General features: G+C 43.2%; 2 protein-coding genes across 5 annotated transcripts in view; one reads left to right on the top strand and one right to left on the bottom strand.

The window, feature by feature from the left end:
• Window positions 1-16720, bottom strand: part of TBC1D23 (TBC1 domain family member 23) — a 656146-nt gene that overhangs the window by 626611 nt on the left and 12815 nt on the right. For all 4 annotated transcript variants that reach the window (XM_078657742.1, XM_078657744.1, XM_078657743.1 and 1 more), the window contains exon 2: window positions 13435-13592. In XM_078657742.1, coding sequence (XP_078513868.1) covers window positions 13435-13542 — 108 coding nt within the window. In that variant the 5' untranslated portion in view covers window positions 13543-13592. The remainder of the gene's footprint in view (window positions 1-13434; window positions 13593-16720) is intronic.
• On the top strand, window positions 14329-15148 carry LOC144773005 (SURP and G-patch domain-containing protein 1-like). The gene has a single exon (XM_078657748.1). It carries the CDS (start codon window positions 14431-14433, stop codon window positions 15016-15018), a length of 588 nt encoding a protein of 195 aa, XP_078513874.1. The 5' UTR covers window positions 14329-14430; the 3' UTR covers window positions 15019-15148.

The following is a 16720-nucleotide window of genomic DNA, read 5'->3' as shown; positions in this document are numbered from 1 at the left end:
TGGGCGCCTTACATAAATAAGCTTTTTAATATATTAGTGGCCGGAGGGAATTTACCAGATAGCTGGCGGGGAGCAGAAATTATCTTAGTTTTTAAGAAGGGAGATAGATATGATTCTTCTAACTATCGTCCCATTTGTCTTTTAGACATTTTACAAAAAATCTTTTCAAGGCATCTTTTAAATCGAATGGATTTGTGGATCGATGAGAATGAGATCTTTACAAAGTTCCAAGCAGGCTTTAGACGGAACACAAGCACGATAGACCAAGTATTTAGGTTTTGTTGCATCTGTTGGAAATATGTTTCTTTATTAAAAGGACATATTTATGTAGCTTTTGTTGACCTTAGGGCAGCTTTTGATTTAGTTTTGCGGGATCGTTTATGGGATTGTTTGCTTGCACTGGGTTTACCAACATGTATACTCCAGCAGATTAGACGATTACATGATAATAACTTTGCAAGAGTACGTTGGGGCCCGAAAGGGGAACTAACAGAACCCATACCTATCAGACGGGGTGTCCGTCAAGGATGTGTGTTGGCCCCTACACTTTTTTCTTTATTTGTTAATGACATCCCAGAATACTTAGATAAATGCAATAATGATTCCCCAAAACTGAATGGTGTGAGGGTTCCCTCACTCCTATTTGCGGATGACACAATTCTGATTTCGCAAACGCCCATGGGCCTACAAACACTCCTAAACTATTTTAAAATGTATTGGGACTCAAAAGGTCTAGAAATAAATACGAAAAAAAACAAAATGTATGTCCACAAATCCCCATAAATCATTTAAAGGGCAATTCTTTCTAAATAGCCAAAGGCTTGAACTGGTTTCAAACTTCTCGTACTTGGGCGTTTCCCTAGATTCAACAACCTCATGGAAAACGCAAATTGAAAAAAGTAAAACTATTTTCAATCAGAGTACTTTACCTATTATAAAGCGCCATGGGGCAAGTCTAAGCAAGTCCATCTCACAAGCACTAGAAGTTTTTAAATTTAAGGCCCAATCTGGTGCTTTATATGGAGCAGAAATCGGGGTGTAAAGGCAGGTAACATCTTTACGATTAGTGAAAACACTTTTTATAGAAGGCTTTTGAGATTGCCCAAATGTACTCCACTTGTACCATTATTTATGGACTTAAACATGAAAAGAACAGACCACATTGCATTACTTAGGCCACTTTTGTTCTGGGTCAGACTCTGGAGTACTCTGGATCTTGTAGATTATAGACAAGGAATCTTGGAAGTTAAGAACCTTGATGTTTATACCACTAACCCTTGGCTGAAGTATGTTAAAAACTGGCTTTATCGGATAGGCCTTGCCCATTTTTGGGATGATCCATCGTGTTTGAGACAAAGATGTAAGACTCTGGTCAAGGCAAGATTTTGGTCTTATATAACACACAATTACCAAAATGGCGACTCATGTGGATCCATTACACACAGTTTTCTTGATTTCAAGGACTCTCCACTTTTTGAAGACTTTTTAGATGAGATCCAACCACCCCTAGCAAAAAGCCTGTACTTAAAATTTAGATATGCTATACTTAAAACAAAATTAGTACTAGCGAGATGGGATAAGTCTTCAGGGCAATCAAAAAATGTAAATTGTACATGTTGTCAGTTAAACCAGAGAGAGGATGACAGCCATTTATTGTTTTTCTGTACTGTCTACGAACTAGCGAGGAGAAAATGGATCAAACCCTTGTGTAAAGCCTTAGGTATACGTTCATACTTGGAAGCATATAGGATTGTTAAAACAGACACTCGACGCCTTACAGTGTTTTGTGTTAGCAGATTCCTATTGAGTGCTAGTTATACCCGCAAAAATTTGGCTCTTGATCTGTAGACATTAAATGGGTGTAAACTGCATGTAAGTTAGGTTGCCCTGATACTGGCCAGTGGTGGTTTTTGTAAAAAAATATCTGTTTTATTATGCCTATTTTAATCTGGATATTTATTGTATTAGCTGATGAATTGTATATTTTCTGCTTCCCACTAGTATGCTGAATCGATTGTAAGTTGTATCCACCGTGCAAAATGTATTGTTGTTGCTTATGCATCTTTTACGGCCGAATGAGCCGAAATAAAGATTAAATGATGATGATAAACATTATCGCCCTTAGTGTCATTTCATAGTTATCCTGCCTCTGTAACAGCACTTCCTAAAGGTTCCCTGCTGATGAGGTGTGTTGAGGCTGGCACCTACTACATTGTTCTGCTGGCCTGGTGGTTCCTCTGTTCTTCACTGTATACTCAGGACCACCAAGCCTGCTTGTGCCACCCATGTGGGACTCAAAAGCAGCCAGCACAGACAAAAAATCTCTACACCCATCTCTATCCGGCCGAGCTAGGCATCCCTTTTAAAGGGAAACCTTTTTTTACTGATACCAAATCTGCTCTTAAATTTGCCAAAGATATCGCTGCCAAAAAGCCTTCACCCAGGGGCTTGCCACGTAGCCTAAGAAAGGACAACTTCGGCGACATTGACTAACAGTAGGACCTCCCGGTGCCTGTGGGGAGCCTGACCCTCCTCAGTGGATCTGTACAAACAGCTGAGCATGTTCACTTGACATCTACAGTTCAGTGGTGGCTGGTGATATTTGAAAGTGGTGGGCGTAAAGTTTGCGGGATAGCTCCGTGGCGAGCGAGCGTAGTGAACCAGCCCGAATAATTAAAGGCGGGTTTGGAGGGCTTGACCCCACGAGAACATTTTGAAAAAAAGAGTGGGTAAATGGCGCATTTTCAAGCAAACTAGAGAAGCAAGAAGGTTAATAAAGCAATTGTGAAAGTGCAGTTATTTCATTAATAAAGGGATGTCATATAACAACAACATGGTAGCTGCTTATTCAGTGTAACCACAGAGCTTCATAACAGACTTCAAGATACAATGCTGAGAAGCTCACAGATTTGAAAAGTCGCTGCAATACCCACATGCAATCGTGTCATGCCTTTGAATCATACGCAGACACGATGAAATTATTTCTTTGCAAGGAAAACACACTATACAAATGCAGGTCGACACACCACCCATTCCTAAAAACGTTGAAAATCTGTTGTTAGTCCATGTTTTTGGTAAAATTACACATCAAATTGCCATTAACTGCAACTTCTCTCAATGAATTGATGGTGGAGAGTTAGATTCTCAGGACCGTTCAACTCAGTATAAGAATAGTATTTACAGCACATATAAACTGCCACGTGAAGCGCTGTATAGAAATGAAGTTGTTGTCAACTGTGTTGGTTTAACTTACCAAAATGGTTTCCTCTGCGTAGTGTTGCTATAGATATGTATAATATATTTGAGTATTTCAAATTAATTTACATTTCATTTTGTATATTTAGGGATGTGCATGTTGGTGTGACCCTTTTTTCCATGTAATGCTATTATCATGCATTTTCTTCAGAGTGCTATGTATTTCCGCATCATGCATACCAGCAGGATCCATATTCAGTGTCTTAATTATGTTCGTAATGATCCAGCAACCTAAAAGTTCAGCTCCCTTAGTTGAACTTCTAGAGCCTTGCATCTACTAGGGTGGATGCCAAAGTATACTTTAACACCCACATACCAACCCCCCGCCCACAAGGAGGCATCAGGTATTTCCTAATTTGGTTCAAATGTACGGGCTTGTACCTTGTGGGGACATGGAAAATTCCTTTTTACTTTGTTTTCATCCCGCTAAGTGTTTTATGGTCAAGGCCATGGTTCATGGCTCAGCGCCTTGAAACCCTTGGGTGAACCTCGACTTTGTAGTCAGACAGCTAGGGAAGGCTTGTTGTGAACCAGCCCAGACCTGAGGTGAACCCTGCTGCTGCACACTTTGTGACATTGACGATAAAATGTTGAGCCAGCGACGCCGAAACTCAGCCGGAGTCTCGGCGTCGATGGCTCTGGCTGAGGCTCAACATTTTTATTGCTGACGTCACTAAGTGTGCAGCATCGGGGTTCATGGCCGTAATGGCCAGAGCACAGCTCCGCTGCAGACTTTGGTTGGAGAGTGAGACTAGTTGGTAGCCCCGGCTCGCGCTCCAATACTAGCAAAAGGGGTGGGGGTGAGCGTGGGGAGATTAAAAAAATAAATAAAGCATTAAGCAACATACCGGGTCGACACCGTCTCTGCTCCTCCTGGGCCGGGTTCAACTCCCACGTTGGCGCCTTGGCAAGTACCGCCTGCGTCTCAGCCAATCCAGAAGCTGCTCCAGCAGCAGCGCCAGGATGGGCTTGAGCAGTAGTGCGCATGTTCTGTTTGGGGCTTCACATTTTTTGCGACCAGCCCGCACATGCGCACTAGGCTGCTCATTAGAAGAGCGGCATGGAACAACCCTCGCTCTTCTAATGAGCCGCGTCTAGTGCGTATGTTCGGGCTGGTCACAAAACTTTTTAAGCCCGAAACAGAACATGCGCACTCTTGGTGTGCGCGCCGCCGACCACCCGATACAATATTATTGCATCACACACTTGCAGCTGAACTCCTGTACTGCTGCCCTGCCCCCTTCTGAGATGACTACCTGGGATAACGATTGCATTGCAAATGTGAGTGAGTCAGAGAGAGTGATGGCAATGCTCAACTCAAGTGTGGTGCCGCCATCAAATTAATCAGTGGGGCAACACCCAAGCGCCCTAATGGACGCACCGCCCCGGCTACAGTTTCATTCAGAGGATGGCCGGCAGGGCTCCTTAAGGAGCCACCATATCCACAAATATGCCAGATAGTAAAGGTGTGCCCGCTGTCTAACCCACAGGTGTTTAACACCCATTCAGCCACCCTGCCATACCCGACTGGGTCGCTCGCCCGGCTCCTCTCCACTTCTAGAGAAGTCTCCCAGACTCTTTGTTATTTTCAAGGTGGGATGTCGGGGTGGAGGCAAGGGTTGCCATACACAACTACATTTGGGTGTTGGAGGGGTGAGATTAGGTTGCTATCCACAGCTGTTGCAGGTGGTTTTGTTCCTTTTTCCAGCCCCAATGCACGTGCTATGTCTTCTTCCCTACTCTACCCTACCCTTCTGCATGGCACACACTTCTTGGCTGACTGATCTCTCCCATACACTCTTATTTCACAGTGTCATGATAACAACCAAAACTCTCCCTGAAACATCCATGGGCTCAATGACCGCAGGAAAACTCACTTGGTACATGCATCTCTCGTTAGACTCTAGGAGGATGTTTGCTTCCTTCAAGAGCTCCACCTTGCACACTCCTCTGCGCGCAGGGCTGTATGCCAGTTGGTGTGGAATATCCTACACTTTCCTATACTCTGGCTACAACAGAGGCGTAGCCATCCTACTAAGCAAAGGCATACAGTGGCAACTGTGATGTGGCATTAGGAGCAACTGAAGTCACGACGTCCTCCTGGCAGGCACTCTATATAGACAACCCGTTATCTTGGCTGCAGTTTACGGTCCCAACATCAATGACCCTGGGTTCTTCTTGGAGATTTGGCAGTTGATAATCAGCCTCGGCCCACAGGCAATACTGTGGGCCGGTGAAATTAATGTGATATTAGACAATTGGTTAAACCGATCGGAGGTTCCTGCGACGTCCTCAGCGCTGCATAGACACGATTAGCTTTGATAACCCTCTCCAGGACATTTGGAGACAGTCACAAACCGATATCGAAGAGGGTGTATGTAATACAGCACATCACAACGCATGGTCTAGAATAGATTATTGGTTGGTCTCCAGAGACGTCCAGACCTGGGTTACATAAGTAACGCATCTGCCTTGCACTATCTCTGACCCTGCTGTGTCCTGCTGGAGCTCCTCATTCCCCACACACCCCCCCCCCGCGCGCCTTCTCCTGACACTTGCCCCCCGGAGCATTGTGGGCGCAGCATTCCTCTAAGAGGTCCCCAAGGATTGGTGGAGTACTTTGCTCCTAACCAGGGCCACTAGAATTATGCAAATGTTGCAGATTGTTGCATAATTATTGATTCGCCGCATTTGGCACATAATTCATCATCTGCTGCATTATCTGCAGATTTGAACAAAAAGTACATTTTGCTTCTAGCTCTAACGGTTTAAAAGTTACTAAAATGCAGCAACATGTGTTGCTGCGCAGTGAATAGCCCGTTGCAAAGCTGACTGGTCACCTGTCTGTTGCCTATTGATATAATTGGGTGTTAAACTGGTACTAATGAGCTGCATCTCACAGAAAGGAGCATAACAGAGGAAAAAAGAAAGAACCAGGACGCCCTCCATTGATAAATTTAAAAAACAAAGACCTGGTTGCATGCTAACACATGTACATACAATTTTCAAATGAGTGTCACACCCGTTTATTTTCGGTGGGAAAAGGCTGACTATCTAATCATGCCTACCCATATGTGTTCTTAAATTTATCAAATCAACCATCACAAGGCAGGTCAGGAGCCCAATATTCTATAATCGCTAGGTGGGACCAATGAAGTATAAAAAAAAGTGGGAGGTGGGTCAGGAACTGCCTCACGTAAGCAGCACCAATGGAGTACTGGTAGGTACTCACCAGTTAGCTCACACTGTCATCATTGGCATGTTCCTGACAGAAACCTAGCTATTATTGAATCGTGGGCTCCTGACCGGAATTGGAATGGTTGATTTTATAAATTTAAGAACACATATGGGTGGGCATGATTAGATGGTCAGCCTTGTCACACCGAAAAGAACGGTTTAGACGCTCATTTGGAAATTGGATATACATGTGTTAGCATGCAATCAGGTCTTTTTTTTTAACTAATGAGCTGCAACCAATGCCCAGACAGTGGTACCAAGTTTAAAAATAATGACATTTTGAAGTACTACTGCTACAAACTGTGCCGCATTAGGTCGCATAATTTTGCTTTTCTTGCTGCACAATGTATTCAACTCTGCTGCATAATTTAGCCCTCTCCTGCCACATAATTCCAGTGGTCTGCGCATAACGAGGGCTCAGTGGATTCTCCGTCCACCCTCTAGGAAAAAAATGAGGTGGTCATCCATAGCATGTGTATTACAAAACAATCAGGTGTATTGAAGGCCATACGAGGCAGACTTGCGCAACCAGAACGATATATACACGGTCTTAAAATAGAATATTTTCGCTCTAAAGAAACAGCCCCATTGGCAGCCATCAGGGACAAACTGGCAGAATTTTCTGAAAAAGAGGTGCAAGAGACTAACTTCTTGAAACGGGGTGAACAGCCCGTGGCTACAGGGAAGGCGACTGTCCAGGGAGCAGCTTGCTCCTGTCACCTCGACACCAGGCTCTCAGTACTCTATCATAATCCCTGTACCGGACGTACATAAACATGTCCTCAGGTATGACATAATTATTCTGTACAAGGTTCACCACTTTTTTTCATCCTTGGCCAATAGCCCACTGTGTATGATCGCATTTGTTTGGAAAAGCAGTTATGATTGTTTCGAAAACATTTATGATTATTTTGAAAACATATCAGTTCTAGAAGAAACCCTGGAGTTACCACTTTAGCATATAAGACCCTTACTCCTCCTAATCAGAGGAGAATTCCTTCCAAGTTGACACAGGGTCTTGCATGCTGAAACTTCGACACGCAGCGGTGTCTCGCGGGGTGTCATCCTCAAAGTAGAGACGGGGTCCTTCGTTCTCAACGATCAGGTGAGTGGGTTGGTTCTTCCCTAGGGGTTTCTTGGCTACATATACGCATATATCACATGGGAATGGATTGCACACCTTCGTTTTGCCAACTGTTTCCTTTTTCTCTCTTTGTATTTTTCGCGCGGCGTGCTCACTATGTCGTGCCAAGCCCATATTGCACGACTTCAACTTAAACACCAAAATGATGGAGCTTTCTTCTAGCTCCATTTCAGTGGCGACAGCCTTATTTAACAATGCTTTTGCTGGGTCATTTACATTTTTTACTGTTCGTTACAATTATTGGTCAAAATTCTCCCATGGGTTTTAGTTTTTAAATCATCTGTTTTCACCGCATTATTTATGCAAGGGAATGCCAATTTTCAAAGTTTCTCATGATTTGGTGGGCCATCCGAACCTCTCAACCATAATCACGTACAAAAAGCATGGTTCTCTTCAAGCAGTATATTTATTTGTCCATTTTCCAATGCATTTCGGACCGAACTGGCCCTTCGTCAGGGAAATACTGCAAACAACAATGGAACATATTTAAATAACCATCTTAAAAAAAAACCTTTTATATTAACATGCAATTTTTCATTAATCATCCATAATGTTCACAATGCTGCTGCTAAACGATCATATTGTTTATGATTATCTTTTCACACTCGGTTTTCAAAGTGACCTCTCCCCTTCCCTTTCTCTCTAAAACTCCTCATTTAGCCTCTCTCCCGGTACATTTCTATTCAGTTCTACCTTTAGCGCACATCCTTCCCACTTTGCTTCTTTTTACACTTCGTTTGTTGTTACGAGAGATGAGGCAGTGAGCAGTCCAAGCAGGTAAACGTTGCGAGTTAAGTGGAGTGAGAAGAAGGAGTGTTATGTAAAGTTTGAGAACGGCGGGTAGACTGCGGGAAGGGAAGTGTAAAAAGAAGCAAAGTGGGAAGGATGTGCGCTAAAGGTAGAAATGCATTGGAAAATGGACAAATAAATATACTGCTTGAAGAGAACCATGCTTTTTGTACGTGATTATGGTTGAGAGGTTCGGTTGCCCACCAAATCATGAGAAACTTTGAAAATTGGCATTCCCTTGCATAAATAATGCGGTGAAAACGGATGATTTAAAAACTAAAACCCATGGGAGAATTTTGACCAATAATTGTAACGAACAGTAAAAAATGTAAATGACCCAGCAAAAGCATTGTTAAATAAGGCTGTCGCCACTGAAATGGAGCTAGAAGAAAGCTCCATCATTTTGGTGTTTACATATACGCATATACACGCTACACTTACTTATCTAGGCTAGGTACATTTAGGCAAATTACTTAGGATGCGCATTTTAGGAATATGCAAGTGCTACTGTTTTTATCTGAACTGCCTATGTTCATCTCGTTAGCACTCTGGTAGAAATGGATCTACTATTTCCAATATTGGTACTTGCAATCTCTTTCGTATACTTCTGTCTCCTGATTGTCGCAGCACATATGTTTTACACATGACTGACGCGGGACAAATAAATACTTATTTAACATCCTAATCGCCACCCTGTGTATTTTCTGAGAATAAGTGAGCACAAGTGACTGAGCGAAAAGTACTGTTTTCCACGATCCCTGAGGAATCAGGGTTGTCATGTTCAGTGGTTGCCAAAAACTACCTACACCTCTGTAAGATACATGGGGGTGGTAGAGGCACTGTAGAGCTAGCCGGTCTAACGGCTGACATATCCTTTGGGGGTGTCCGGAAGAGGTTTGGACACCAAGCCCTCAGTTTAGGTCATCCAAAACGTGCAGGTGCTGGGAACTCCTAGGAACTACATGACAGACCGCAAACCATGTGTATCTACCAAAGTGGTAGAGCTGTTGGATGACAATCTAGATCTCCAATCTACCTCCTCTGGGCTTTTGGGAACAATGACCTCCTTTTACACTAAAGTTAACACTGCCACTTCTGTCCACAACAAGAGCAAACTGCTTGCACATCTGGACATTATCCAACTATTATGGCTAGACAGGGCCTACCTAGACTCCCCGTTCACAGTGGAAGAAATAGTACAGGTCATCCAAAGCCTTCCGGGTGACAAAGTACCAGGACTGGATGGCCTAACTACCGTCTTTTAAAAAAATATGCATCCATTATTGCACATCACATGCTCTTCATTTTCTAAGAATCTCTTGATAAATGTTCCCTGCCACCTTCCCTTAGAGAGGTGGTCATTGTGACGCTTCTCAAGCCAGATAAATCCGCCTCCCATTGAGACTCCGACAGGCTGCTTTCTATGATCAATGTGGATAAAAAGATTTTCACAAAACTCTTGGCAAACGCCCCCCCCGCTGCCCACGCTAGTGAGACCAGATCAATCCAGGTCTATTCCCGGCTGCTCCACATCACACCATCACTGAACCATCTTTGCGGTTATGCATCATCTTCACCCGCATAAGTCGGCAGTGGCTGCCCTACTTGACGCCAGAAAGGCGTATGACTCACTGGAGTGGTCCTACCTCTTCCCTTCTTGCATGTTTTGGACTCAGCTCTCATTACCTCCGTGAGATACATCTCCTCTACACTCTCCCCACTGCCTGGGTACAACTTAAAGGCTTATCTGTCCCATTCCCAATCACTCATGGTACGCGCCAGGGCTGTTCATTGTCGCCAATTTACTTTACTATGACAATGGAACTCTTGGCAGCGCGTCTTCGACAACACCATGCCCACTGAGGTTTGGATTTTCTACTAGAGGGCTGATAGTTTCCATGTATGTGGATGATTTCACCCTATACGTCTGCAGACCCCAGGGGAACCTTGTTCCGATGACCCACATAGTCATACGATTTGGACGTTTTTCAGGCATAAAGGTCAATTAGTCCAAGTCAATATTATTTCCCCTTACGGATTGCACCCAAGCCTTCATTACGGAATACCCACTGAAGTGGGCATCCGATTCAGTACGATACTTGGTCATCTGTCTCAGTTGGGATCCTGATGAATTCTGGAAGACAGATTATTGCCGAGCTGTCACATGGCTAGACCACAGAGTACCAACATGGTCTCAGCTACTGCTGTGCTCTCGAGTCGGATAGCGATAGTGAAAATAATTATTTTACAGAAGTTACTTTACCTTTTCTTTAATGTGCCTGTTCACAATACGGTTACTTTCACAAGGCGTCTAAGATCTAACCTCATAGCACTGGTTTGGGCTGCCAAGCAACCCCTAGTTATGTGGGAGCTTCTCACCTTGCCACTTTCTCAGGGTGGTTGGAGCGCGCTGGATATGTTGCTTTATGCGTTATGTGGTCAGGCGCAGTACCTCCTTTTTTTGGCTCTACCCAATGCCATTCCGCCCTTATACCACAATATAAGGCGACCATGTGATGCCATAGCCACTGGCCACTGCACTTTAACCACCTTACAAGGCGTCGAGGGCAGAGATAGACACTGTGGAGGCAGTCCCAATCCTCCAGGAACCAACAAAGAGTCCCTCCTGCCACCTGTGATCACTTATGTTGCCCGCGATGCTTTTTTTGTTTAATTTGGTGCAGGAGGGTGTGCATGTGTGCATGAGTGCATGGAAATTGGAGGTGTATTTGAGAGTGTGTGTGTGCTGTGAATAGGTGTGTCCGTGTTTATGTGCTTGTGAATAGATGGATATGAGGGAGTATGCATAAAGATGGGTGAGGGTGAGTATGTGTGTACACATGTGGCCCGTCTGACACCCTCATCAAATTACCATCCACCACTGGGTAAGAAAAGGGCTTAAAGGTGCACAGAGCTAACCACCTACAAAAGGATTGTGAAAAAATAATGGAACGACATCTCGCTCTTGATAACTCATTGAATGGCACTATGAACAAAGTTGATGACAATTGGTACTAATGTGGTTTGGTCGAAGATGATAACGACCAGAAATTCATAGCGCAGGTGCAGATCACCTACGGTAAGACTGTGTTATAGACTTTAAGCTAAAAAAGAAATATGGAGCAACAGAAGTCGGTGTTAGGGAGCCAAGAGCTAGCAGCAGGGTGAAAGAAATTGATACTACAGGAGAGAGGGGCCATAAATGTAGAGGATATCGGTCAAAACTCAAAGCTGACTTTAGAAATGCATCAATATTATTTTGAACCAGGCATTTTAGATTAGCAGATGCCCCTCTGAACCCAACAAAAATTGCATGGGACTGCAAAGGCACTCCCCTCATGTAAGCTGACCACAAGTCAACATAATAATAAAAAAGTTAACAAGATAAGGACTGTAACTTAAGAGAATAACGACAAACTGTGTGAAGAACAAGACTTTAAAATACAATAACATCAGTTTGAAAATATCATAAATGGGTTCAAGGAAAATACAGCACTGATCGCCATCCCTCACAATCCAAGATATACAGGTCATGGGTTCAATATGTTTAACATAGTACAGAGGAAATCGTAATATAATAACCCTGATGTTGGACTATGCATCACATATAAAGAGAAACCCATAAAGTTATGCCTTTTATTCACTGATTCTTTATAATGATAACGGTGTGGTGTCTCGGGGGAAACATCCAATTTGAAGTTATTCTGAAGCATTTATAGACAGCAAGAGGACTGAATCAATACAACAATCAATAGCTCACAATACAGTAAAATATATCATCATCACTAATTCTTCCCAACTCCCCAGTTTCCCTCCCCCAACATCCTTACCAACCCCTCCAGGCCTACCCACTGGCTGCTATCTACTTGCTGCCCAATGACCAGTGGTAGTAGGTGGATGTATGTGTTAAACCTTTAACAGTATAACCCCATTTTGTGTTTTTAGATTGTAGTACAACATATTGGAAAAAGGCATCCTGGAAAGCAAAGATCTGCAACAGACTGCTTCTCAGATGCAGCACACAGGCGTTTACCAAACATATTACACCTGATTAATTATACAGACTGTGCCATCCTATAAAGACTCACATCCCCAAATGTCAACTCTTTTGTACAAGTTCACGTGGTACATCAACCATACTCAAGCTCAGGCATAGAAGGCTAATTTCAGGTTTCAAAATAACACAAGAACCTTTGAAGCTATGTACTTGGACGAGCTGCCTGGGATGGAGCCCAACCACCATGTGTCCAAATAAATGTACATTAAAATGTGCGACAGGGGCAGCAGGGATAGGCCTGCAAACGAACCTTCTAAAATCACCGCAAAGCCAAATAAAAAACGTTGTACAATGATTTCAGTCCACAAATGAAGATCTAAGTAGGACTAAAAAGTAGGATGCCTGCGTTAGAGAATGCAATTCCTATGGGTGTCTGGAATGCAAGAAAGAGTCATTCCCAACTACTTCTCCCAACCACCCTATGCTTGTTGATATGCATGATATCTCCATGCCTGAAAACTTGCCAGCCTGCATTTGGCAGGAGGCAAACAAATAAGAAGAGGATTCAAAGCCCGCCATGGAATAGGGGTACTTCCCCTTGTGCAATGCATCACAGCTTCTGCCTTAATGGAAACTAAGCCCAAACCCCTTCTTAGCGGATATGGTAAGGGGCCAGAAGAATATTTGTCTTCACTTGCTTTCCAGGTCAGCAACAGGCCAGGGAAACATGCCACAATATTGCATCACACAGTCCAGGGTCCAAAACACTCCCTTCTGCTCAGACCTTTGCACCCGCTACACAGAACGTCAGGAAATCATAAAGATGTACTCTGTGTTCAGAGAAATTAAATAAAAACACGCCTAACACAATGCATTAATAAATTATGGAAATCCTGATTTAGCAGGCAGGTGATAGGCTTAAAAGTACTATTCCAAGCGATAAATGTGTTCCAGACCGATAGCACAGAGCAACAGGCTGTTACAGAACTTATCACAGTTTTTACAAGCTTACCTTCCATACTTTAGCTCTAAGCTCAGCAGGTACTGGACCCCCTTGTATAATATTTCGTACGGTTTCAAGATCACAGCCTCCTGCCTCCAGGGCTTCTGCTAGGTCCATTTCCCCAATGCAAAAAGCTTCAGTCTAATCTCCAGTGAACAAGCACATATCTACAAAAACAGACACAAAACGGCTACTGAATTAAGGTTTATTCACATGTGAATAGCAATATGCAAAAACTTGTTACAGATATTGATGTAGACTCTTTGGCAGATGGGCTTTACATGCCCCCTTGTGCAGGGTAATCGAGTATTGTCACATTGTCTATCTGTTAATTCAATACACTTAGCTCGCGCAAATATTGAAAATCAACACTATAAAAAAGGAATCAAATCCAGGGCAGTTTTTAGCAGCAAACATTAAAACGGCAGGGGCCACAAACAGATATTTTTGTTAAAGTTGCAAAAAATCATTGAAGCCATCGATCAAATGAGTAAAAATCCAATTATTGAAGATATAGAAAAAAACAGTCTCTTTACGGATATCTACAAAAATGTGTGCATTTCTATGAGTACATCGAGGAATAACTATGTTTTCTATCTATTTACAGTCACCTAAGTGCAATTTATTAGTGCGATTATCACACTACACAGTAGCACGCCTACCCAGAGTACAGTCCTGCAAGTTGAGATTACAAAAACATATTTAGGAAGTGTATAACAACTGCTAGGTATAAGAACAAATACACCTTGGTTTACGATAACACCAGACCCCCAAAGACATTTATGTTAGAAGATGTTGGGCACACATTTTCTGAAGATTAAAAAGCAATCATATGAAGAGGTGGGTCAAAAATAAAACCAGTTTACACCGGTCAGGAGCTCGACTCGTATTGATTTAGTTCAAGATCTCGAGGGTCTGGGCTACGCCAAGGGGAAGCCTCTCGGTCTGGTGGGTGTGACTGAGCTCTCTGAAGCACAGAAGAAGCAGGTGAAAGAACAGCAAGAGATGCAGCAGATGTTCGACATGATAATGAAGCACAAGAAGGTGATGCAGGACATGCAGTTGATGTGGGCGAAGGTTGCAGCAGAGCAGCAGTTTGAGTACGACAGTGATGAAGAGGTAGATAACAAGCATGGAACATGGGAGCATCAGCTTCGTTGCTTAGAGATGGAGAAAACGCGAGAATGGGCTGAGCAGCTGACCGAGATGGGGCGTGGAAAGCACTTCATTGGAGACTTCCTGCCTCCTGACGAGCTTGATAGGTTTATGGAGACCTTCAAGGCGCTAAAGGAAGGTAAAGAGCCCGACTATTCAGAGTACAAGGAGTTCAAGCTGACGGTGGAGAACATTGGCTACCAGATGCTGATGAAGATGGGTTGGAAGGAAGGGGATGGATTGGGATCTGATGGACAGGGCATCGTGAACCCTGTGAATAAGGGCGTGACTGCACGTGACGGAGCAGGCCTTGGCATTGACCGTCCAGCAGAGCTCTCCAAACACGATGATGAATACGATGCGTTCCGTAAAAGAATGATGCTGGCTTACAGGTTCCGACCGAACCCCTTGAATAACCCGAGGCGGCCGTACTACTGAGCCTGCTCCAGAAAGTTCCTGCATCTATTGTACAGCTTACTGTGAAGTGTCTGTTCCTCTCTCGTATTATAATTTTAACTGATTGAAGGAACTTCACGAGTCACGTGGAGGCATCCGACCTTAGACACTGTGACCCAAAAAAAGTATGTTCATTCCATTGGCAACACTTGCCCGATAAGGTCACCTAACGAAGTGCATAAATAGAAAATTGGAGGTCTCATTCTTACCCTTAAAGCGTCCATAAAAAAACAGGTGTATATATATTATTTGTTTAGTCACACAGGTCGCTATTTTTTTGGGGGCGGGGGGGAGTTTGGGATGTTTTTCTTTTCCACTTTTTAGCTTTGAGCAAGCTGTGTCTGTGAACCTAGAGCTACTTCTTGAACCCGCAACTCCAGATTGCTTACTCGTGACTGTATATTGGAAGTCAGCCCGTTGTCTCACTGTGTTACTAGCTGGCTGCGGGCCCAGGTGCATGAATCAAGTCCAGCTTCATGCCTCCAGGTTGCTTCTGCCACCAATCAGAAGCTGGTCCACTTTCATTGAGAGTCCCAGTTGGTAAAACTCCCTTTTGTAACTTCAGGGGAGGGGTGGAAACATGTAATGCTTTGGGCCGGAAGTTCATCTCCCCCGGGACCACTTAGGACACAAATCCAGTTGGTTTGTGCTGCTGTCTTTGTCTTGAGGGGAGTTGGGTTGCTCTGCCTTTAGTGAGCTGTATTAGGGCTGCTTTTTGCCCATTAGAAGCTGTCATTGATTGCTTTGCCACCCTAAGTGAGGCTGATAAGTGACACTGTTGGTGCTACAGTCATTTTTGTTATCATTTGTTAACCCTGTATTACAAACTATGGCTTTCAATAAAACTGTAAAACACCAAAAAAAAAATAATAAATAAATAAATAAATAAATAAAACCAGTGAACGAAGAAACAGACGACATTATGGCAAACGGTTTTGACCATTGCATGTTGCACATCACAGTATTGACCCTGAGAAACAACTCCAATCAATAAGATTAAAAAAACTGCAACTAGAACGCCACCAGTGATTATAGACTAACGGGTCTGAGGCTTAGGGCTCCAAAATCACCACTACCATAATAAATCTGACAGCTAGAAATGGGAAAAGCTAGGTTACGTTTCTGAGATTGAGGAATTCCCACCCAGTGACCATTGGACGAGATTGTGTTTTGACAACAAATCTGCATGCCTGTCAGTCAAGTCAAGTATACCTTTATTTCGGTTATGAGAACCATAAAAATATTAACAGCATCACAAGATAAAATACATCAAACAACAATGATTAAAACTAAACATAAAATTCCAGCTATATCATATCATTGTTTTCATTAAAAAGTCAGTTATAGGCAGCAAACTGTCATCCTAATGATCTTCATGTAATTTTACTCATAGTGCTTCATGATCGCGATAGAACTCCTATATAATTAACTACTGCAGAGCAAATTTCTGCGGTTGCCAATGACTGTAAAAAGTGAAAACCATTGAATATACAAACAAGGGCGAATGTTCCTTAATAATGGCAACAAAAGTCACATTTTTACCGATTTATACAATGTGCAAAATAATGCAAAGTGCATAGATCATTTGACTGGAGGAATTATCACACGGACAGGGTGTAAGCCTGTCTGACCACCCTCCTTGGTGTGGAAATGCCAGCAGAAAGTGCACAGTGCATAAGCGAAA

Source organism: Lissotriton helveticus, chromosome 8 (assembly GCF_964261635.1).
Source record: "Lissotriton helveticus chromosome 8, aLisHel1.1, whole genome shotgun sequence".
NCBI lineage: Eukaryota > Metazoa > Chordata > Amphibia > Caudata > Salamandridae > Lissotriton > Lissotriton helveticus.
The sequence above is the reverse complement of the archived record's forward strand: the minus strand, read 5'-3'. Positions and strand labels throughout refer to the sequence as shown.

What these genes read in the sequence shown, in the direction of transcription:
- LOC144773005 (XM_078657748.1), top strand. Translation starts at nt 14,431, where the DNA reads ATGCAGCAGATGTTCGACATGATAATGAAGCACAAGAAGGTGATGCAG.